Source organism: Formica exsecta, unplaced genomic scaffold, assembly GCF_003651465.1.
Source record: "Formica exsecta isolate Colony F162 unplaced genomic scaffold, ASM365146v1 scaffold1387, whole genome shotgun sequence".
NCBI classification, from domain to species: Eukaryota; Metazoa; Arthropoda; class Insecta; order Hymenoptera; family Formicidae; genus Formica; species Formica exsecta.
The window spans coordinates 399,809-424,488 of record NW_021848718.1 but is presented as its reverse complement, the minus strand read 5'-3'; the positions used below and the strand labels follow the sequence as shown (position 1 = coordinate 424,488).

The 24,680-nt window shown below is 34.9% G+C and overlaps 1 protein-coding gene across 1 annotated transcript in view; it reads right to left on the bottom strand.

Moving 5' to 3' along the window:
- Nucleotides 1-24,680, bottom strand: part of LOC115246119 — a 108,484-nt gene that overhangs the window by 15,940 nt on the left and 67,864 nt on the right. Inside the window, exons 2-5 of the mRNA XM_029824743.1 lie at nt 15,552-15,754; nt 9,111-9,246; nt 8,510-8,643; nt 1,122-1,362 (exon numbers count right to left, since the gene is read on the bottom strand). Of these exons, the coding sequence (XP_029680603.1) occupies nt 1,122-1,362; nt 8,510-8,643; nt 9,111-9,246; nt 15,552-15,754 (714 nt within the window). The remainder of the gene's footprint in view (nt 1-1,121; nt 1,363-8,509; nt 8,644-9,110; nt 9,247-15,551; nt 15,755-24,680) is intronic.

Below are 24,680 nucleotides of genomic sequence, written 5' to 3'. Positions count from 1 at the left end.
TCCAATAAATATATAAAATAATATAATAAATATAATGATAAAAAAATAATAAATATATAAAATAATATATAGATAATAAATATATATGATAAAAAATTGATATTATTATAGACATAGAAAAGAAAAGAGGGATTTTGTGCCTCGTTAAGTTTGAAAATTAAATGCACGATTCGGTTCATCGCGTTTGACTTGTGTTACTCACGCATAGAAAGAGCATTTATGCGTGCTTGTCCTGTCCCATTTAGCTTGATCAACAAAGTTCGTTCAGTTCAATAGCATCGCGCGACTCGTAAGCGCACGGTTGACGACTACTACAGTCGCAATAGATATATCGAACTAATGCTCGTTCCGGTTTCGTAGCTTTGTACCGTCGGAGATGGTTGATCGTATTGCTATCGATGCTGCATTGATTCCATGTCATGACGAAGAGCCGATATATGGCTCAGAAAGTATTCTCTTTCTCTCTCTTTTTCTCGCTGCTGTGATATATACGCCTTTCTGTTTACCATTGCCACTCGTTTCTCTTTTAAAACATCGATCTTCACAACAATGCGCGTGTGAGTTAAACTTTTATGCCCATTATAAGTTCAATGAGTGTTATTTATCCGCTTGCGATTGCTGAATATTTCAAAAACTTTTTAGGATGATACATAGAAAACGAGAAATGTCTATAATCTGTCATAATCTTTAAATATTCTCACATAGTCTACAAATAATAATTTGTATTATTACATCATATAATTCAACTAAATCTAAAAAATTTTTCAAATTTATTTAATTTATAAAGTTAAATTATATTGAGATAGATAAGCAGTATGTGTCAGTATATTAAAAATTAAAATAATTCCTGTAATGTCTGATATATACATATATGTATCCAGATTCCATATTAGATGGATATTTCGAGAAAATTTATTCTTACGATTTCATTATTATGTATAGAGGTATACAATTATAAAAAGAAAAAAAAAACAGAAAAAATAGTAGAATTATTTTTTTTTTTATATAAATAAGAGATGGAGTATTATTTTTTCGAACGATCAAAAAGGATTCTTAAAGATAACAAGATCAGAATAGGGTAGGATCAGAATAGTAAACACAGAATAGTAATAGCTACTTACCATCGTATGATGATGATATTACGCCGGTGATAGAAGCGAGACGCGGTTTGTCCTCGGTGATATTGATGTCCGCCGATTTTTCATAAACGTTTGAGATGGAGGCCGTGCAGCGTAGGTGTAAGCTTCCGTTGCGAAACATGTTCTCCGTCACTTTAAATTCTATCAGCGACTTCGTAGATTGTAACTCGTTACCGTCAGAAATGTTGTGATGTTGTATTTTATACATATTATTCTCCGCGATCTAGAACAATAAGCATTGGATTAATGCTTAATGAGACGTATATATTTTATCGAGATATTTTTTAGCAGCATATAAAATAATAAATATAAACTCTTCTTATTTTATTTTATATTCTTTTTATATATTTGAATTATTTTTGTTACTACACAATTATTGCATAAAATATTTATTTTATAAAATTCAATCTGAACTATACTTTTTTATTTCGTGTATGGAATGAATGGATAAATTCTATCGCAATAAATATACAATTCACAAAAAAAAATTTGTCGCTGTAAATAATTCAACCGATTTACAAGCATTTCTTGAATAATTAATAGTTTGCATTAATAGTGTTTTAGCGAAAATTTTTTCATTGTTTATTCTATATAACCAGTATAGCGATGAGTATATGAAAATACCTTTCATATTTATCATCGTATTCCACAAAGAGAACTACTATTGCTGTTTGTGCTAAGGATATTACGCGACTATGTTGCTCTTAATGCAGATAAAGCTTATCTTTTGTCTCTAACGTAGCTGCACCTTTTGTCTTTGTACAAAAATAAAATAAAAAAGGATGAGCAGAAAGGAACTGGTGGAGTCAAAAGTCGCTCGGCATTATTACTCCAAGAAACAAACGTGGAGATGCGTATTGTATTTTAGCAACGTGATTCTATATAATATATGTAGTATAAAATTATTACGTTGATATACATGGCTTCCTTCGAGATATATCTTTTGACTTCTTATTTACACTTTTACAGATGCTGGTTGCAAGGAACAATTTCGTTAATTCTTTTCAAAATTTTCGTGGGTTTCTTTATTAGAGAGGGAGAGAAAGAGAGAGAGAGAGAGAGAGAGAGAGAAAGCTGCTTATATTTTATATCAAAAATAAGCATTACACGTTTCAATTGTCCAGATATCCGGATAATCCGAATATTCGAAAAATCCGGATTTAGCAATTGAAATCCGGATATATGTACACCCAAAGAGTCCAATAAAAATGTCAAAACGGATTTGAAATCCGGATAATACGAAATTTGAGGAAATATCCTAATAATATCAAACTTCGACATTGTATGCGTAAAGTGAAGTACGGAAAGTTTATTCTTAATCTTTTTGAATATATCTTTTTAAAAAGTTTTCGTGAATATTTAAGTATTATAACATAGGTTTTTCTTTTAAAATATAAGATCAATAAGTAAATTAATTTTATCTTTTATAGAAACAATTGCAATAATGTAAAATTTCGAATTGAACGACTCGATGGGTAAAAATATCATTATCGCCACACATTTTCAAATGTGTACACGGTACACGTCAATGTCAACTGTGTCGTGGCAGAAATATAAATGTATGATCCGTAATAAATGAGGAGGGGCGACCTTATTTTATGTACAACCAGGATTACTTTCAAGAAGAATATATGACCTGGAGAAGAAACGAATTTGTCTTCGATCGTCCGCTACGTTACGAGAACAAGAAAACTCCCCGAGAGCTCCGAAGGCGACGTTATCATTTGTAGAACAAACAAGGACATACATCATGTCCGCGGGCGTACGGTGTCACGTGCGGATACAGACTACATCCATAAAGCATAAAGCATAAAGCTGATGCCATCACAGATGCCATCTTCTCTCGCACCTCCTTTTTCCCCTCTTCTATATGTCACACGACGAGAGTGCCGGCGGTGGTCTCTTGTACGTGTATAGCTTCGACTCTAAAGTGCATTGCGTACAATCTTCATAACTCCGTAAGTGGGTTTTGATAATATTACTCGGCTGGGCGTTCCCGAAGTGAGGGATTGATTGACAAGTTGACGGTGCTACAGAGTTTCCGCGCGGTTTGCTTTCGCCTCATTGTCTTTGCGAATGTAATATTCTCTGCTCCGCTATGCATACATTCTCCACATAGCGCATACATTCCTACAATGTATTGCGGATCTTGTATTTTGCAATGCAGCTACTATATCTGTCTCTATATTTGGAAGCGTATACGGTTAGAGAATTAACGTAAAATATCGCATTCAATAATAATTAAATTTACGCGATTGTGTGACTTCGATGTATGACTTTGAGAATAACATTCTACACAATTTATACGTATAGATTGTTACGATTATGAAATATATAGAGATGTAATAAAAATTAAAACACAGAAATAATTTATTAATATTTTTAAATAAAGAATTTTTTCAAGACTCGAAATTTTATTTTACCGTGCAAAGTATCGTAAGTATTGTAAACTATCTTGCCAAAAGTCTATGTTTTCCGTTAGTAGTATGCGTTGCAATTTTTATTGTATAATTTATATACTTCGTAACAGTTCGTAACAGTTCTACGAACATTACTAACCGACCATGCAAGAGAACTTTCGAAATGGAAATCAGGCGCATAAAAAACGCAATAAAAGTCCCAAAATTACGTTCGGTCTCGAATTTACGAGAATGCACGCGCTGTGTGACTAGGGATTATTTGCCCGAAATATTGGTGGATGTTTCATATGCCGGGGCAAAGCTTTCCGGTAGAGCGCGGGAAGCAAGGCGGAAATATTGGCGGCGAGAAAATATGAGCGAAAACTTGATTTGAGATAGGTGGAACCGAGGTGGAGCTTTCTTGGCAGCGGATCAAGCATACTTATATACCTACCTATCTATCTACCTACGCGAACAAAAAAAAAATGTATGTGTTCAAGTTATATACGTACTGATGCAGAGAAAAGCAAAAGACGATAGAAGGAGATTGTGGGGAGGGGGGAGATGAGGAAAAGCAAATGGTCAATCGATGAAAACGATTTTCTAACTCAGTGACTATTTTCTGCATTACATGAAATCGTTACTTGATAAGACTACGTTTCCTCTAAATGGACACGTTTAGAACGAAATTGTTAGAAAACGAGAGATTTCCGTTTCTTATCTACTCTAATTTCTCTAATTTCTCTTCTCTTATCAGACGCGCAAGAACCGTTCAATTTTATCCGTCTGAGAGCTCACATAGTCGTTCTCAAATTAGCACTACAATTGACGATATTTTGAACATTAACTTTTAATTGTTTTTAATTAATGTCCGATAAAATTCAAAATTACAACAATATTGATTTTATTTATTATATAGAAACATATGACAAGTCACAAGCTTAATAATATAATTAATTATTGATGTCGTCTTTATATGCGAAACATTACTGTTACATTAATGTGTTAATTTACTACATTAACGTGAGTTACATACGAATAGAAGACATCGAGGGGCGTTTAAAGATTGCGAAGTAAGGGTCGTTGAATGAGTCAACGAAAAGTAGGCCCGCAATAGGGGAAATGTGCTCCGTTAGGACAGCTACGGAGGAAGTTGTCAACAATAGAGCGGTACTTGGAACTGAGAAAAGTACGCGATGACACACGCCATGGGCGACAGGAGAACGCGAATCGAAAATAAAGAGGGACGAAACAACGACCCCTGTGCACTTTCAACCGGGATGCTTTCACTAGGGTGAGACCATTGTTCCTTTCGCCACCGGAAATGCGAATTTTCACTTACGTTTGTCGAAACACTGTTCCGTTGGTTGCTCCGTTTCGTATTATTTTAAAAGTGATATTTCATAAATGATGATATTTTACGCGTTTTTCCAAGCATCTATCTAAAATTGCACGTGCTCATTTGTTATTTCGGGCTAAGTTGAGAATTTCGTTGAAAAAATCCAATTCATACACCGATAAAGTTTTATCGTAAAGTTAAAATATTTTCAAATCCTTATTACAGTTTTTATTATAAATAAACATGGATTAATACAACCTTTGTATTCTATTGTGCTAAAACCACGCAAAAGAATTTCTCTATATCGCTTTTAATTGCGGTTACATATACATATAATAAAAAAGCAGATTGAAAAAATAGATCAAAAGCGATAGCACAGTTCATGCAATATAGAAAATAACATTGTTAAATAATAATTCTCCCTGTAATAGAATATAATGCTTTTAACCATTTTCATTTTATATGCTAATAAATCTTTTATTACGCGTTTATATTGTTTCGACATAAAATATCACGTTTCATAAAGAAATTTATACATATTAGATAGTATAATTTATTATAACGTCAAAGTTATCCATACAAATTTTGAACATATAAATTATGTAATAAACATACAGTGAAAATTCTTTTTTTTTTTTATCGAATGTATATGCACAGACTACGAGAAAGAACTTTATACACAAACAAAATTTTGAAAACATTTTATTTTTACGAGACTACATCATTTAATTATTGATAAATTATTAATGTTTTACGCAGTGTGCACACAATTTGCAGTTTAATATTATTGCGTATTTTTAAGAGAGTGACACACGATTGATATCTCTATGTACAATGATGGAAATTGAATTTAACAAGATTCGTTCGCATGTGATCGATGCGGATACCGCCTGCCTACGGGATGCCTGATATGCAAATAAATTGTTATTTCGCGGCTTTCGTTAAATCAACTAAATTATTCCGTTAAATCGCTCCGGCGTCGTTTCGCCTCGTGCTGACGTTTTCCCAGTTTTCCACCGGCCGAAAGTGAGTTACGCCGTTTCAATCGTCAGAATGAAAAGTGTCAAAGGACGGCATAAATCTGCTCGTTCAAAAACAAAGCATCGGCCTCTGAAAACGAATATTCCGTGGAAAATATCGCGCGTCCTGGTTATTTAAACCAATGGTATATTCTCTATGGATATTTCCTCCTGTCAAGATAAAGGCTTCGGCGATGTCGCTTTTATTTTCTTCTTTTTTCCAAAGTATAATATTTCACTCGTCCTGAGCTTGCAGGAGCAAGTTTGCGCGCAAATATTGCTTTCGTAAATGCGCTGGAAGAACACCTCGGTAATTACGCCGATGCGATTAAAGCTGAATTAAGTCATAAAGCGGCTGGTCTTACGCGCAAGCCCTGAAATACTGCAAGTAAAAGCACATAACTTATTAACGCAGTTAATGCCGATCTAGAGGTAATTTAGCAGGATGCAATCTAGCGAGATAACGTACACTTCAGACGTTTTAATCGAGGCATCAAGGATAAAATTTTGCCAATCGATTTGCCACTCGATGATACGGATGAGAGCGCAACTATACGTTTAATATACTTACTCTACTTGTTTTTCTTTTTCTCTCTCTTTCTTTCTCTCTCCATTTCCTTTTTATTTGTTTCCTATTTCTCTCAATACTCTTTGGAGCAATTGTCTGACATTGCGCTCAACAGGAGGGCTCTATAGATTGTTAGCATACGCAAGAATTTTCTATTTGAAGGTTTCTTGAGATTTATGAAACGATGGATCCGGTACGTTTTTATTGTTAATTGATCGTTTAACACGTATATATCTTTGATTTGCATCACTTAAAATAATCATCTATAATACGCCTATAATATCGACAAATTATTAATAATTATAAAAGAGAGAAAAAGAGATGCATGTGCTACTCATTGTCATTTATATCTATAATATGCATTTTATTTTAATTAATATTTGCAGTTTTTACATTTATGTAAAGTGTTTGCAACTAAAATAAACTGTTCATAGATTTTTGGATATTTGTGAGAGAATATTTCACATTGGATGGACCTCCGAGCGTTTTCACATGCGATGGCAAACTACATGAATAACGAATAGCAATAAAGTGAGCTTGAGCTCGCATCTATGACGACAATTGGACCAATGACAAGTGTATACATGCTTTGATATGAAAGAGATCTATTTGAAAGTACAATATTTTACACAAGAAGTTATGTATAAAAGTTTTCATACGAGAATCATCACATGTAAAAATTATTTCTCAGCAATATATGTATATATATATATATATATACGTACAGTGATAAAAAAATGTTTGATTGATTGAACACAAGCATGTACGTAAAATATACAAAAGATATACATACATATGTATTTGTGTAATGTATACGCGCTATCAGAATATTAAAGCGATAATTTGCTCGCGCAGTTGTTATGAAGCGACGTCGAAAATCAGATGTATTCAAACGCGAAATGCTAATTTCTGTAAATTAATTTTGCATACTCTTTGTAGCGTATTATTGCATTGGAAACATAAATATCTGTATTGGAAATAACTTATGAACAATTATATATAAAAGTAATTGATAATTTTAATGCACAGTTATATTATAAAATATATTTTTTGCTTTGCTTTTTATTCTATAGTAAAAAACATTTATCGTAAAAGTTATTTTGAAATTTAAAGTAGAATTTATTAAGGCCATTATAATAGAAAGTTACGTTTGTGTTTATTCAAAAATTATTTATTGATAAAATTAATGTTCATATTTATATACCTTAATTAATATCATGCGAAATGCAATGCACAGATTAATAATCTAAAAACAAAATTCCGTTCACGGACTTAGTTTATTAACAATCGCGTGTTGCTCATACGGACGTGCACAAAATGTTTCAAAACGACGGTAACTATAAATCATCCTTTATTAAATTTCAATATTAAATTATGTCAGTAAACTTTTGAGATATTTTAAACAATATTCACGTTTTACGTGAATACATATTTTTAATAAAAAACATTGTGATTCTTATAGAATCCTAAAAAATACCAAAGCATTGTAAGATTTTGTTTCTTTATTTTTTCGAATTTCTGTTTCTTTTCACTTTTTGCTTGTTATCCATAACTTCTCTCTCTTTTTCTGTAGTAAGATAATTTTTTTTATGTAGAGTTAACTTCCCAATATGATAGTTACATTACTGTATTTTGTAACTTTTCTTGATTGATCATAGCTTCACTAAAAATTCTTTAATAACTTTTTTTCATTAACTTCATTATTTCTTTCTACAAGATAATTCGCATACAAAATCATATTACGTGCTACAAATTCGTTACAGTGCGGCGTCAGGCGCGTCGATTCTTTCGCGTAAATCCCGCAACGCTGGTACCTCGATATTACTGCGGTACCGAGGAGAGAAGCAGAGAAGCCTCGAGTGAACAATACGGAACGTAATAGAACGAGGGGATGAAGGGTCGAAACACAACAGAATAGAATAGGCGGGGAGGCCCGAGTCTTCGGCGTGCAACTCTAATCATCCAGTAAGGTCACGTAACTGCGACTACGAAGACGTATATAGGGTAAGATGACGAGGCGGGCTTGCGAGAGAGACGATACTTACGGAATCCCTGTTGAGCTTCCATGTAACAACGGGGGCTGGTCGGGACTCGCCTGAGGAGCAGTTGACTCGTAGCGTCTCCCCCACCGCTATGCGCTCCTTCTCGGTACGAATCGTAGGATCCGTTTTTGGGGCGTCTAAGGCATAATAATTATGTCGTTTAGCACATGCGACTGCTGCACGACGGCACTAACTCGACATCTGGCGATACGCCAACGGTGCCGAGGGCGTACTAGCGGAAACACTTGACTAACGACCCCGTCATGTTCGCTATCAGCGACGGGGGCTAGTGCGTCCAAACGACGGATCCCTCGACGCCGTTGTTGCTCCGCATTTCGTTTAACAATTTATAATCTACATTACGCCGTGATTTTTCTTGTTTCTGATTTATAAGCTATATCGATCTTGTTTAAAACCGGTATTAAAACTGGTCGTTGATCCTCATATGTACTTACGAAATGTATCGCCGCTTTGAAATCGAATGCCGTGATAAATGGAAACAGAACGCGTGTGTATTGCGGACAATCCGAAAACGGCAAATTTATCTTTCCCGAAAGAAAATGAAAATAAAAAGTTTTTTATTCCTGATGATTCATACACTTACTGACTACTTCCATTTTGGACCTCGCTATCATGGTGTGGTAGGAAGGACTGCCGGCTGATACCTCGCACTTGTACGTCCCGGTAAGTAGCCTGGACACGTTCATCAATGTCACATCGTGCGCGTTCGATGCGGAATCCTGTAAAACGTGAAATCCGATGTACTGTGTTCCACCTATGCCCTCTGCCGTCTGCTGCTCCACCCTCTCTATTTCCTATAATCCTCCACTCTACGATTCTCTCTCTACCTACCACCACAGTTTTTCTTTTTACGACGGTACGAAAAGTTCCGCCATTTTTCATGCACCAGATTCACATCAATATACATAGTTAGGGACGCTTTCGTAATCGCGATCTTCTAACTATCTATGCGAGAAAGTATTTTGACGTCGATAATTTACCAGCGTGAAATTATTTTTGCACTATCTATATATTAGGTCTACCGGAAAGTTCTGTCCGTTTTTGGAATAAAACAAAATACAAATTTTTATTACCGTCAATAAACTTTATTAAATAATGTAATTGCCATTATTATTAATGATTTCTTGCCAGCGTGAGGGCAATTTGTATATCCCTTTTTCGAAAAATGTTTTATCTTTTGATGCGAAAAATTGAACCAGTGCTTGTTTGATATCTTCTTCATTTTTGAATTTTTTGCCCCTCAAAAAATTTTGTAAGGACAAAAACAAGTGATAGTCGGAGGGTGCTAAGTCCGGGGAATATGGTGGATGCGACAGAATTTTCCAGCCTAGTTCTGCAATTTTTTGACGAGTATCCAAAGCAGCATGTGGCCTGGCATTATCATGATGCGGTATGATGTTCTTCCTATTGAACATCGGCGGCCTCTTTTCTTGGACTGCTGTATTTAAATTATCCAGTTGCTGACAATACTTCTCCGAATAATGGCAATTACGTTATTTAATAAAGTTTATTGACGGTAATAGAAATTTGTATTTTGTTTTATTCCAAAAACGGACAGAACTTTCCGGTAGACCTGATATTAAGAATTTATACGAAAATCTAACAAATGTTACGACAATTTTAACATTTTTAATGTTGCTTCAATTAAACTTTAGGCTCGGTAATCTACAGTTGAGAGAAAGTTTGTTGGAAGTAATGAATAAGATGCAAGGAATATTCATTACGAATGATCCACCGCTTCTAGATAGTTAACGTTCTTTTATTTCGTTCTACGATAAGAATATTGTAATCACGAAATAATAAAAGACGACAGAAAACTGAATCAGACATCAGAATCAATCGTGTTTGTACTTAGTAGTTACTCTGTCTTATTGATTCTGTGTAGGATAAAAGAGAGAAAACGATAATAAGTATCGATCGCGCATTCAACTGACTTTGCTAATAGTACGAATCCCTAGTAAAACTGTCACTAAAGTAACGCCGTTCTCGCGAGGATTCCTTTCAAAACGACATTCTTCAAAGTGCTTTTACAGGCGCTCGAAGAGAGAGAAACCCTTACGATGCGAGATATAGATTACTGCGCAGAGATAAGAATTTTTTACTGATACATCTTTGCAGAAAGCATTTTAGCTATCTCTTAGATGCCGAAGAACAAAAGACAGAAGTTTCTTGTCTTGCAATATCGATTATAGTGACATCATTGATTCAAAACTCGTGTATGACTTTTGCAAAAATAAGTTAACAGCTTAGTCAATTTCATATGCTACTTTCAAATATGCCAGAAAAATTTGCATATCAATCACAAGAACTTCGAATAGCGTTTTTGTTTCCTCGATATAAAGATACATAAAAATGCGCTCAACGAGTTTTAAGCGGAAATAAAGTTAAAGTAGATTTATTCACGTGTCATATAAATATCTCCGAAATATTAAATTCGCATTAAATTAATCTGCCTCTGTCCCTCTCATTCAATGTCTCTCCGCGTCGAATCCTCCTAATATTAAGCACTCTTCTGATATTGCTCCGCATTTTGTACCACTGATCGATTTTACATCCGAATCTTTTAAATCTGATTCGTGCGATCCGCCTGCGTCTGCTCCCGTTTCTTTTTGCGGCTTCGTTCTTTTGCTCTTCGTAGGCATTTATATTCATCGCGGCGAACGTCTCCGCCTCCTTTACAAACTATATCGGATGAGGGGACAAGTCTTTTTCATCGTTTCTTCCGCTTCTGGCATCGGCGTGGACGAGACGGTCGATGAAAAATATCATTGAAAAGGATTGCAGCCGCGACTATTCGGATCCGCCAGAGCGGAAACTGAGAGAGAGCCACGCGTTACCTCCTTTATGAAAAGTGTGAACATGCTCCCTATTTTTCTGAGCGCGTTCTATATTCCCGATTAGATGAGGCTGCATGAGCAAATACACATACACACGTTCGAGTCTACAGATTTAAATATGAATAGAAATAATATAGGAATTGCGCTAATGCTCGTTGCGTCAACATTGCTTCCGAATACAACAAGAAAGATAAAGTGTCGCAAAATTTTTTAATGCTGTTGAAGTATTTGTTTTAAACAATCAACAATGAATTAAACTTTTTTGCATATTATTAATATACATAATTTGTATCATTTAATCCAACTATACAGTGAAAATCTCTAACGCAATGAAATCGAAAAATGTTTTTTAAACACATTTATTTTTATAAAAATATATTACATTTATACTTAAGCTTATTTTTATATATTTAAAATTTAAATTTAATAAAACAGCTTTTCCTCTTAAGAACACAAATATTCCAAGTTTTATTCTTTGTATTCGTTAAAACGTGACGAAGAATACGAGCAAGCTATTTGCTCCCAATTCATCGATTACATCTCAGTAACAATAGCTCAGTACCGTTACATGGTATTACGGACCATGACTCACGTGGAACAAATATCGCCTATTCTTATATCGACTGAAAGTACTCGGGTTGTGGAGATATACGAGCCAATCGGGATAGACGATAGAAAACTTAATCGAATAGTGAAAAATTATTACCCTAAATCTTCGGACGCCTACGAACGCGCAGCGATCGAGTTTCACGTACTACGAAATGTTTCACGTGCAAAGATATTTCTCCCCCGAGTTTAGCTCGGCGATAACGCGGTAATGATCGGCAAGAGGGATATTGTTAAATGGGGTTAAACGGAGAATATTATCGGCGCGGTTGTGCTACATAGTGACAGCCGTTTAGAGACGCATCGGATTTTATAATCGCGATAATTTCGGAACTGTCAATACATCAGCTGATCGCGAAAACGTTTTCAAATCCACCTGTCAGCTGTCTGTCGTAGCGCGCGCAAACGTTGTAAATTCTTCATCGTTATAAAGATTACATGCAACCGCGCATAGTTACCTACCGACTTGAGATGCTTTATACGTTTATGAAAATTCCCCGCTTCCTATCTATCCCAGCTCGAGTCGAGCTTAAATCTTGAACGCCTTGCTATATTCGAGCGAGGCGAAACTGTTCGTCTCGCCATAATGTCATATAATTCATGGAGGAGTCACTTCCGAATTAATATTCATTCATTAAATTGTGTTTCGGAGAAACTATGCATCACAGAATATTACTGATATAAGATACTACGGTTTACGCTTTTATAATCGCTTTCTATTCAAATCTTTTGACAAATAATAAAATAACCTTCCTGAAAAATAAATATTTAAGCAGATTAATGGAAAAATTTTATTCCAACGTGTGTCGTTTTTACAATTACATTAAAGCGCGCAGATCAAGAATCCCGTAAAATACCAGAATTTCCGGAATCCATGCAGAATTTCAGGCAGTTGGAAAAATGGAATCCTTATTGTCGCGATTCGAGGGAAGAAATTGAGAAGACCGCCTTGCGTTGGATAAAGCTCCGTAACGTCGCGACGATGTTACTTCGCAATAGCTTCTTTCGATAGTTTCCGCTTTCCATATCGTTTTCTCCTCTCATCTCATCTCTGTTCGTCCCGTATCTAGAAATATCTTAAACTGTGCAGAGTCTCCCGACACTTTTCATGCAAGTGTCACCTCGCGTCTTCGCCGCTGTATTTTCGCGTCGCTTTCTGATTACTTCTCCCTCCACCCTCTTGTGTTTTCGTTTCTCGCGTCCTCATTTACGCTCTCATTCATTAAGTTTTTCGCTTTCTATGAGATTTTATTCAATTGTGTTTTCTTACACTGATACCTCTTTTTCACACTCTGCATAATTTGCGTCATTCTTTCAATCGTCATTCTTCTCCAAGTTATGCTTTTGCGTTTTCTTCTCTCTAAAGTTCTGTTCAATAAAGTTTACGCTTTCGCGCGCTTCGCGACCGCCTCTTGGCGGTAATTATCAGTAAAGCACGTCGCAGGTCCCACGAGAGTATTTTCCTACCGGACTTCGGCGTGCTTCCTTTGAGTCGTCGGACAAAGGGCAACGAGATAGGAAGCAAAAAGGAAGCCAGCGCTGGACGCTATTAAATGTACACGCTCTACCAAAGTTATATATACGTCTTTCTTACGCTATTTCGCCTAAGATATTTATTACTTGGATTATATCGCACACTGTGAAATTTGTGAAAAGAGATTGGGTAAAAGCACTAGCGAATAATTAATTAAAAATTGTTCTTTTATATGTATATTGGTTATTTAGTATTCTTTTTTAAATGAAGACATTAATTTTTTGCCACAGAAAAGTTAATACTTATCTTTTAAATATTAATTTTTTTAAATTTTCTAAATGTTAATTTTACATGAAAAGAATATATTATTTAAAGTTAATAAATGTTGATAATGACGAAATTATTGAATGACTGTTAGCTTCGATAAATCTATGAATTGGAAATTTGGGAATTCATTTAAGAATTATTTTTTAATATTAGGATTTTGGTTATATAAAGATTTTTTAAGCCGCTCTTAATTAAGCCGCATTTATTAAAGCAACGAACTAAATATGATTGATTGTAAAATGCATTATTGCCGGTATCGCGAGAAACTTTTTTCGCACTTTGCATATATATTCAATAAGCGCAAACACATGGCAGATGCGAAGAGCGTTATACAAACCTACAGGATATTGCTTTCGCGCCGAGTGCTCCCTTGCGGAAAGTGGGATTCTATTTTCTCGAGTATCAGGAAATTTAAGAAGAGTCGCACCTTTCCTCTCGACGGACGCAAAAAAAAAAAGAGGGAGGAAAGGGGGAGCGAGCGAAGTCGCGATTGCGGCGGCGTTGAATCGACGTCAGTAAAACACAGAACTCGCTTGACCCAGGTTCAAGCCGTGTCGCGGTCGTGGTACACGCCATAAATCAGCCTATCGATTCCTTACGCTCTACCCTACTTTACCCTGCATTCACGGGAGAAACTTTTGCCCCCCCGTCGTGGCCATGCCAGCGGAAAAATGGGGGCGTCCCGATGCATGGGAGATTAGAAAAGATGCGGAGAGGGATGTGAAGGACGTGTCCCAGGGAGCGACAAGAAGTTTCGTCGGACAAGAGAGTGCGGTCCAGATCTTCTCTCTTATCGAATCTACTTGCGCGGAGGCTGTGTTTTCCGCGGAAAAATAGATTACGGTCGGATCAAGCGCGCGCGAGTTGCAAAAACGATAGCCCGTCGTTTATTCGCGAGCGCAAAAATCGCGAGTCGGAGGTTTTAGTTCTTATCTCGACGACTCTTCGAAAGAGAGCGCTCGTTTGATAAATGGATCTTACGGTGCATCGATACTCCCGCGCATCTCTCTCGGGAAATACAATTTATAATACATATCGTACACAGCAAGAACGTTGGATTTAAAACAATGTTGTGATTTAAAACACAGTTGTAAGACGTTATCAATCAAATTTAAAGTTTCTTTATATTATCCAAATCGTGTAGATTGTTTTATTGAAATTTTCGGATATCAATAACAAAGTTTAAATATAAGAAAATTTGGTAAAAATTTGGAAAAATGGTTACGATAGTAAATGGATATAAATTAAAACTTTAATTTTATTTATTATAGAATGATATCTGTTATTAGAAATTTGTTCATAAGTTTAAGTAGAGGTGAACATCATCCGTATAATGAACGTTATAATAACCAAGATTAGTAATAGATTTTTATGAAGTGCTATGAAAAAAAAAAAGATTTTTATAGGCATTGAAAAGTGGCATATAATCAAGATAACTCGCGATAACTTTCTCCTTGTTATTAATTTAAATAAATACTAGTATATACAAGATAAAATCTTATCGCGTTTTTTATTGATTATTTAATAGTTTAGGATCATTCCTTTTTAATTTGATTCTACGCCAATTGTTCCTAAAGTTTAAATAATATACATATAATATAATACTATGTAATAAATATATGAAGAGAGCATTTTTTAAGCATTTCATATTATAGATAGATATAAATATAAATATGTAGGTAAACGTACATATAAGAGTTTTTATATATCATAAAGTTAATAAATTTCTTAATTTTTTAAAAAGTATTTTAACTTGTAGTTATTGAGATGAATTACTCACGTTGACTAGTATGCCGACATCGAAAATTTTAAGCGGTGGATTGCGATCGGGTATGTAGCTATAAAATTCAACACTATCGAAGAACCATTGTATAGTGTACAAGGATGAGCCTTCCAAGTCATAATTACATGACAGCGTTACGGTATCGCCTGATCTCACCATAGGCGGCACGTTTATCTTCAGATCTTTCAAACCTGTTGCACCTGCAAACAATAAAAAAAATATATTGTTGCGAGGGGTGTTTGATCGAATGTAGTCTGTATCTCTATATATACATAACACATTTTGCTTGAGTGTGAAAAATATTATTTAACATGATTCATAATATACGACAATCGCGATTAATCAACAAGAAAAATTCAGACAGAATAGTTTGCTCGTGTATTATTCTCGTAAAATTTTATATATTGTAAATAGTCGCGATGCATTTTATTGGTGGATGATATCTTTGAATATGATTCGATGGATTAAGCACCGAGTCGGTCGGAAAGTGGGACGGCCATAAATAATTTAGGTAAATTTTTCAGTCCGCGAATTAAAACTTTGTGACGTGATTTAATGCTTTATCGATCACTGATTGTGCAAACTTGTTTTGCAATTGATCGGCTTTTCATAAATGATGGGAAGTGTCAACTTGAAAGTTTAAGACATTCATTAAACTTTTGACATATTTCAAAAAAAAATTAAAAAAAAAATACGTAATTTAAATAACCGTAATTAAAATAAGATTTATACAGCTGTTACTTTTCAAAACTTTAATCTAGAAAACCTATTTTTTATACAATCTATTGGCATATATATTATTTGTATAGCTTATATATTACTTTATTCTATTATAATTATAAGAGAGTTATCTAATAATTATAGAAAAAGATTATCTTATTAAAAATTTGTTATTAACATTACAATAATAATTTGATATTATTAATCATATCTTTTTGATTTACGTATATAAATGCATAAGACAAAAATATACAATTTGATATAAATAATGTAATATAAAAATATCTTCAAAAACTATTTGTTGCTGAGCAAAAAGATATCTCTGTTCTATTGTGTTTTCTTATTGAATAAGATATCGAAAGAATGAGGGATATATTTTCTTGAAGACAGATTTTCCCCAGATTAAGCCTATACGAATAGTATATCTCCATTCGTTTTAGCCTCTCGAGGGGAGATATTTTGCTGTTTAAGCAGTTTCCGTTTCGGTATAACTCCGCTATAGTTTTCAAGCTATAGCGTGTCATTGATTTACGTAAAAAAATAAGTTGACTAAGCATCGACAATTGCGAGTTGAATCTATCGAAAGAATAATCAAAGAGATTGTCTTAAAAAATGCGATTTTGTTATTATCTGCGTTATAAACTCTAATGAAAATGAGATTATCATCTGTATAATTGATAATGACAAATAATATATATTACAAATATTAATTGTTAGATTTCATATAAATTAGCTGAAAATTTCATTCACGTGAATGCAACCATGTCCTTATGCAGGGTGGCAAATCCATCATTGTATATAATTATTATCACAATTAGCATAATTGATTATGTCTCCGTCAGTGTTTATTATAGAGCATTTTACCGTGAACAATGCCGCAGCATATAATGTACAGGATTTTCAATATAAATGCTATTAATTCGATTGTATTAACATTGCTAATAGATGAGAGTCAAACAGCACGCATTGTTTTCATGTTCGTCGCGTTACCTCGCGAGACTTATGTTCTTAGACAATGAACAGTGATGAGGATTATGCGTTTGCAGCTGATAAAAAGTAGAGTGCCAGAGTTACGATTGCGACGCGAGTTGATTTTTTTAACATTCATATTTCTCGCTCGTTCGTTTGAATGAAACAGAGGGAGACAAGTTGAATGAGACAAGTTTATAAATGTTCGTTGCCAGATCGAAAAATGCTTTATTCGCGCAGCCGCGAATATTTTCAAATTCGGCTGTTGAAATACGAGAGGGGCGATATAATCTTTTCCACTCGAAAAGTTTGCGGTCATCGGTAGTCTCGTTGCCGTCTTTTTGTCGATTTCGAGATGCTTCGAATCCTATTTCAGGAGAGCGATTAAAGGTAAAACCAGTCCCTATTTCCATGCAAAGCAGAGAGAGAGAGAGAGAGAGAGAGAGAGAGAAAGGAAGAGACAACTACTATCTTCCTGCACACTCTTCTCTTTGTCTTCTACCCGAGAAACCGATCGCGTAAAGAAGAAAGTGCACTGTCCCACGCGAGTTAAATTAATTCAATCTATGTATGTGTGCGTGTGTGTGTATTGAATTAAATGCTTCCGATAAACTTCATTGAACGTCTCGCGTAAAGATGAGGCTGGCCCCGTTTACGGTACAACTTATTTCAAAGTAAACTTATTCGCGCCGTCGAGCTAGCTCTGTGGAAGTAGAGAGGGCCGCAATTTCGTAATTAGTATAATAAATAATCTAGCGTGAGAACAACGTTTACATAATGTAGATGCATCGCGCACGTAACGCTCTGCCCCTTGAAATGGGATAAAAATGCATGAAACATGTGTCGCATAGAATGCGCTTTCGCGAGACGCGAAGAAACACATAATGTTTTCCCCTGCGTAGCACCTACAAACTTAAATGGATTTATAATGTTGCTAGAGGGTAGACGACCCCGCACTACATTGCTATATACGCGGCGAATTGAGCTATATACAGTGGAGTTGCGTTATCGACGCGTCGCTATCAGATCAATAGATTCGCGACGAAGGATCTCGTGCAAGTTATTCTCTTGATCGAATTTATCAATTTTTGCATACACATTTTTTCGACATTTCTCTCTCTCTCTCTCTCTCTTTCTCTCTCCTTCTCTCTCTCTTTCTCTCTTACCGGTCACGTTTAATATTATCTTGGCTCTGTTTCGCATAACGTTTCGGATAGTCGCTTAAGCAACTAACCCGACGCTTTTACTCCCATGTGGAATTACAGAGGAGAGGCAAATGGAAATGCATCTTCGCAGGAATAGCCGGGCATAACGTGCAAACAGCGGAACGTCACGATTAGACATTTCGCGTACGGCGCACGATGCCCGTGAGACATTTAGTTCGCCCGAGAAGATATTCGGCGGGCCGAGTGCCTGTTTGTTTTCGCCATTAAGCCGGAGAATGGTGGGTTAACTGCTATCCAAGGGTCGCGGAGAAAGATCGGTGATTAAGCGCGATAAATAATTCCGAGGCACACACGGCCACATCTGGGGTAAAGCTGAGCGCAGATAACGCCATTGTGAGCTCGATCTTGCGCTTTTTGAGGGCGCAACGGGGAGCGTAATTTCGCAAAAGAGCCGGCAGATAACATGCAAATGTTGCAACATCTCGTTACGCAGAATGCTCTCGATACTGTAGTAATTTATTGTCCGTAAAGACGCGCGCGTATAAATACATGTAGAAGTGACGTCACACCTAAATACAGCGAGATAAATAGATTGATTTATACAGATCGATTGTTTCGTTAAAATGAAGCTTTCTCTCTTCCCTCTCTTTCTTTGTAGCTTTTAGCTGATAGTAATTCTTTCAAAAATTTTCGTTTTACTTGATATCGAAAAGAATTGTCATTTCTTTTGCAATTGTGAAATTTATCTTTTCAAGATGATTTTTTTTATTATATATATAAGAATGCTCTCGATACTGTAGTAATTTATTGTCCGTAAAGACGCGCGCGTATAAATACATGTAGAAGTGACGTCACACCTAAATACAGCGAGATAAATAGATTGATTTATACAGATCGATTGTTTCGTTAAAATGAAGCTTTCTCTCTTCCCTCTCTTTCTTTGTAGCTTTTAGCTGATAGTAATTCTTTCAAAAATTTTCGTTTTACTTGATATCGAAAAGAATTGTCATTTCTTTTGCAATTGTGAAATTTATCTTTTCAAGATGATTTTTTTTTTATTATATATATAATAATTATATGTATAATGAATCAAGATATACAGCTCGTTAATACATTTTTTATTATATTTTTTTATCTTCCTTTTTTAATTTTATTTAGCAAAATTTATTTTGCATTATAAATTGTATTTGATTGTTTAAATTCGAGTATTATTAAACACACACACTTGTTGTTTACAGTAAGTGTGTATACAGTATGTAATGTGTTATTTTTTCTGATATAATAAATACCATTTTTTTTTTACAAAGCATTGGTAAAGAATTGATACTAACTGACATATTATAATATGTTTTTTCAACAAAATCTCTTACTATATTTTTTTTTATAAATCTGAATTATTATCTGAATTATTAATATTGAATTATTATATATAAAAATACATATTAAATGTAATTATCGAAAGCTATCTTTATTAAGCTTTTTTGTTTTAGCTATATATATGAATCAAATATGAATAAATCACAATTGCAAAAGATATCAAATGCAAAACATCGCAGCAGAATCGCTGTGCGTTTCCATAAAATCGATTAACACCGTTGCATAATACACGTGCAAAATTCAAGTTTCATTTAACGTATAAATAATTAATGCAATTCCCAACAAATAAAAATAAGTACATTTTATAATTAATCTAGTAATTAAAATTTAAATAAATGCAACAATTTGTCAATCATTATAATAAATTTGTATCCTAAGCAGTTGAGAGAATAAAAGAATGAAGATAAAATAGCATGGTATAATTAACGACTAACCAAGGAAAATCTGATAAGGTATAATCCAATTTATTATAGTAAAGGTACTATGTTGAAGCACTTGTAGGGATAACCGCATTTATGAGCGAAAATCCGCGTTTATATTATTCCCATATTACGATCTATGCCACTGCTTACGATAGCCCGACTCTACTACCGAAACGCGATAGAGTCTCGGCTTAATTACTATATTCTCAATAAACGTTGCAAAATCCGCGCTCGTTTCACCTAACGAAGCCGGCATAGAAGAAAACAAGCATTTTTCTCCCGGCGTTCGTGTTGATTGCAAAATAACGGGTTTTATTGGCTATTATTCCGATTGCGGGTAAGAGCTTTCGCGCCTCCGCGCGCGGGGCGTAATACAATCCGGACATAAAATACGAATGAAACCGGCGCGCGAACAGCCGCGATCGCCGATATAACATTACACATAAACAAGCTACGGGATATGTTGCGCATGCCGAGATATTCGCGTAGGTAATCGATAGTAAAATATCCGGGCAGAGAGTGGATCGGCAGCGGCCGCCGACATTCTCGTTCGTGACGTCGCGGTAACCGGGATTTTGTCACACTTATCGATCGCGTGTGTTTATACATAGGCGACAGTCCGTTTTGTAAAGCGTTGCGAGATTCTTTACACGCGCGATTTATTTTTCATACATATATTATATTCCCGGCGAGCGCAATAAATGCATCGTTAGCACGAACAAAGCTTCAATTGGCCGTTTTTGCCGAGCCACGATTCAGATCGTTAGGCGCAAACTTTACCGAACAATTTAATATGTTACTGAATTTAATATCGTCGAACAATTATATACATACATAACGAATATATACATATATACGTGCTATATATAGTAACAGAGTTCTCGTTTCGCGGCGAGAGAGCAAAATATGTGGGTCAGTTGTAAAGTTGCGTACCGAGATTAAAATTATTTGGCGAGGCATCACTGTTGCAATTAACGCGTCGAACACGTGACACCAGGTATTTCGCAAAATATTTTAACGCTTTTTATTTACGGCAAGAATGGCAACGTAAGCACTTTTGCGCGAGGTGTTATATCGTATTTAGCGACAGGACACATTCATTTAAGCTCAATGTCGACCGTAATGGCGAATGTTATGTACGACTGGACGATTCGGGCTTCGGTAAATAGATATAGGAACAAATGTGAACGAGCGAATTCGTATTCGGCGCGGTTCAATGAACGCGAATGGTAGAACGAATATTTTTTTGTACGGGTTTATGAAAAAAGCAATTGAATGTACGTGTATCGAATGCGTGTAGATCGTGCGCGCGATCTCGCGTTACCGCGCGAGAGCATTCATCATTTCTCCACAAACGGACATGATATACGGGATCGATAAAAGGGATGACTTGGCCGTCAAGTATGCTGCTTTTTTTATCTGCTGTTTTTATTTCGAGTTTCCGCATCAAGATAGATCTTTGATAGGGAAATGTATCACAACGACGGCAGGGGATAAGAAAGAAATAAATAAAGAAAATCGATCTGCACCACTTATACGGCATTAAAAAACGGTTTCCATATCTCTCATCGATTGAAATAATGCAGTTATAGTAATAATGACGCAACTATATATTTTACGCATAGAAGAAATTATTTCATTAGTAAATATTTACATCCACAGGTTTATGAGCTTTTACAGAATGCTTTGCCGAAATTTCAAACTGCGTTTGCAATAAACAAAATCCATTTATTAATGTATCATAAATGTGTATCGCGCAATCTATGGTATAACGTTTAAGTATCGCGCGCCCTAATTACGCGAGGTAATTATCGTGGTTGATTGGTAGTTAGTAACGATACGAGTTAATAATGAATATGGATAAATGATAAGTAGCTCGTTATTGATTTCGCGGTGATTAAAGCTATGTAATTCCGTGATACAACATGGGTGTGTTTGTTAGTCAATTGACAATATAAAAAATACATGTATGAATTATTACAATTTTGAATTTAATATCATCGTGTGATTTCGCGCATAGTGATTATATTCTTTTTTAAATTTTGTTATAAAAAGATTTTAAAAGATCTTTTCTTGCATTTTTGCTTGTCACACTATTCACGTGAGGTTTCCAATATATATTCCAATTTTCGTCGGATTGTCGACAATGTTTTCATAGGAAATAAATTTATTTTTACGCTACTATTGAAGCCTGTGAAATTTCGTCGCGCACGAAAAGCTACGCTCGCATGCGGCTTCCATTATCATTTTCGCTAAACAAATTCGCCCGCACCGAAAGCGCGTTACACGGAATTTAGAAATACGAGAATGAGCATAGGTATTCCACACGCCGGCTCTCCCGTTTCAATCCGGGAAAATGTCATTAATATGTAAGCACCGACATCAGATTACCAGCGGAACCGGGCACGCGAATTTCGTTATTGGTAATGAGAAACTCGCGTGTCGCATGGGAAATTTGGGAACCATATTTTATGTTGATGTACCGCAGGACTGGTTAATGGCATAAAACTACTCTTTTCAGTAATGAACACCGGATTACGCGAATTATTCATTAATAAAAAGCATTCCATTGCGTATATCTCTCATTGATTTTAATAGAATTTAATATTAAAATCTATCTACACAAAATATATGTACATAATTTTGAAAGTTTAAATTATATTTCAATTTATATATTAATAGAAAGGGAGATAATTTCATCTGATTTAATTTTTAATGCTAGAGTGAATTTTAATTATATAAAGTAAATTTAGATATATTACATTTAAATAAAGTTCATTACATTATTTAATATTTATTAAATCAATATTATTACATTATTGTTTTAGAATAGATAAAAATAGATTTTCATATTAATAGAAGTTAGCCAATTTTGTCAATTTTCAATTTAATAGCGTTTCAATATATATATTAGTCGTTATTTCTAATGTATTTAAATTCAAACGTAAATATTTAATTTGAAAAATGAGCATTTTTATTCAGGCACTTTTTATTTATTCCGGTGCTAAAGTTGTACACGTGTACTTATCCAATATACAGTAAGAGAAATGTTCTTCATTTTGTTAAAACGAGCCAGTGTTTCCGCGGTAGCGAAAGGTGACCATAACAGGATCGTGTAAATTACATATCGCGCTTTGCAACGTATCGACGGTACGTATTTAACCGTAGCACACCAATAACACAACCGTTGTTTTCGCGATTGCAATTTCGTTCAGCCGGACCGACAGCGCAGACGCTATAAAGTAGCACGGGTATAATCACGGGCTGGATCGAAAACGATCGTGGAGTCGGTAGTACCGTTTGTAATGCGCCTTAAGGGCGCTTCCAATCGGCGCTCGTGCGGAAATTTGTAGTACGGGGGTAAACCTTAAACCTAGAGGGTGAAATTTAGCACGGACTATCGCAGATGCGCGGGGATTACTGCGTGGGAGCCGTTCCGTTTTAACGTTTTGTCCTACGACATGTGGGCACTATTGTGTTGATCTCAGGCAAGTTTACCGTGGTCTCAATAAACCTTAGCATACGAGAAATTTAAAGCACGATTTTATTTTAATCCACATTAACATCTTTCGAATAATTTCACATTTTTCTATTATTTTTATATAAAACAATATTTTGTAATGTAGGAAGTATTATTAAACGGAAAAAGATAAAATTTTACTTTAATAATTATAAAAATAGTTTTAATTGCACTTTTTAAATAGACTTTTTTTAGAATAAGATTTTTATAAACCTCTGAAAAATATGCTCATCTGTAGAATAATGAAGATCTGAAGATCCTAAGAACGGAAAAGTATTCAGTTTTTTTTTTTTTAAATTAGAGTACTTAACGCTTTGTCTGTAATAACTTCAAAATAATGTCATTTTTACATTTCTATATTATAGCAACATCGTGCATACAGAAGGTGTATCAAAACTAATTATTGAGTAAAATTGAAAACAAGTAGAGTTGTGCAAATTAGAAACTTGCACATTGCTTCCTCATCATTTTATTTTACAAAGCTTAAGCTGGTTTAAGCACGCGGATTTTTCAATTTTTGCTTCCTCATAGACGAAGCTTTATGAGTAAAATAAAAATTAAAATGGATTCTTTCACCGATCCTCACTAAGTTCAATATCAAACATCTTTTAATAATACTCTATTCATGTAAAAATATTTAATCCGATATCTCAAATTTTCCGAAATTTACAGCGTGGACAGACATTTCTCAAAAAATTCAAAATTTTATAAAAAATAAACCCTTTCACCGATACTCACCAAATTCAGTAGCAACCACCCTTTAATAAAGAATTGCATAAAGCAAAATCTTATTTATTATTGAGCGTTGAGCTCTTGTCTCTATGATATAGTAAAACAGGTGTTATCTTTACTGCTCTTTGTATGCGATATGTATTTCGAACACGGAGAGATATTGCTTCCAATAACCTACTTTTTATATGCTCTGAAATGTCGTTTGATTATCGGGAGCGTC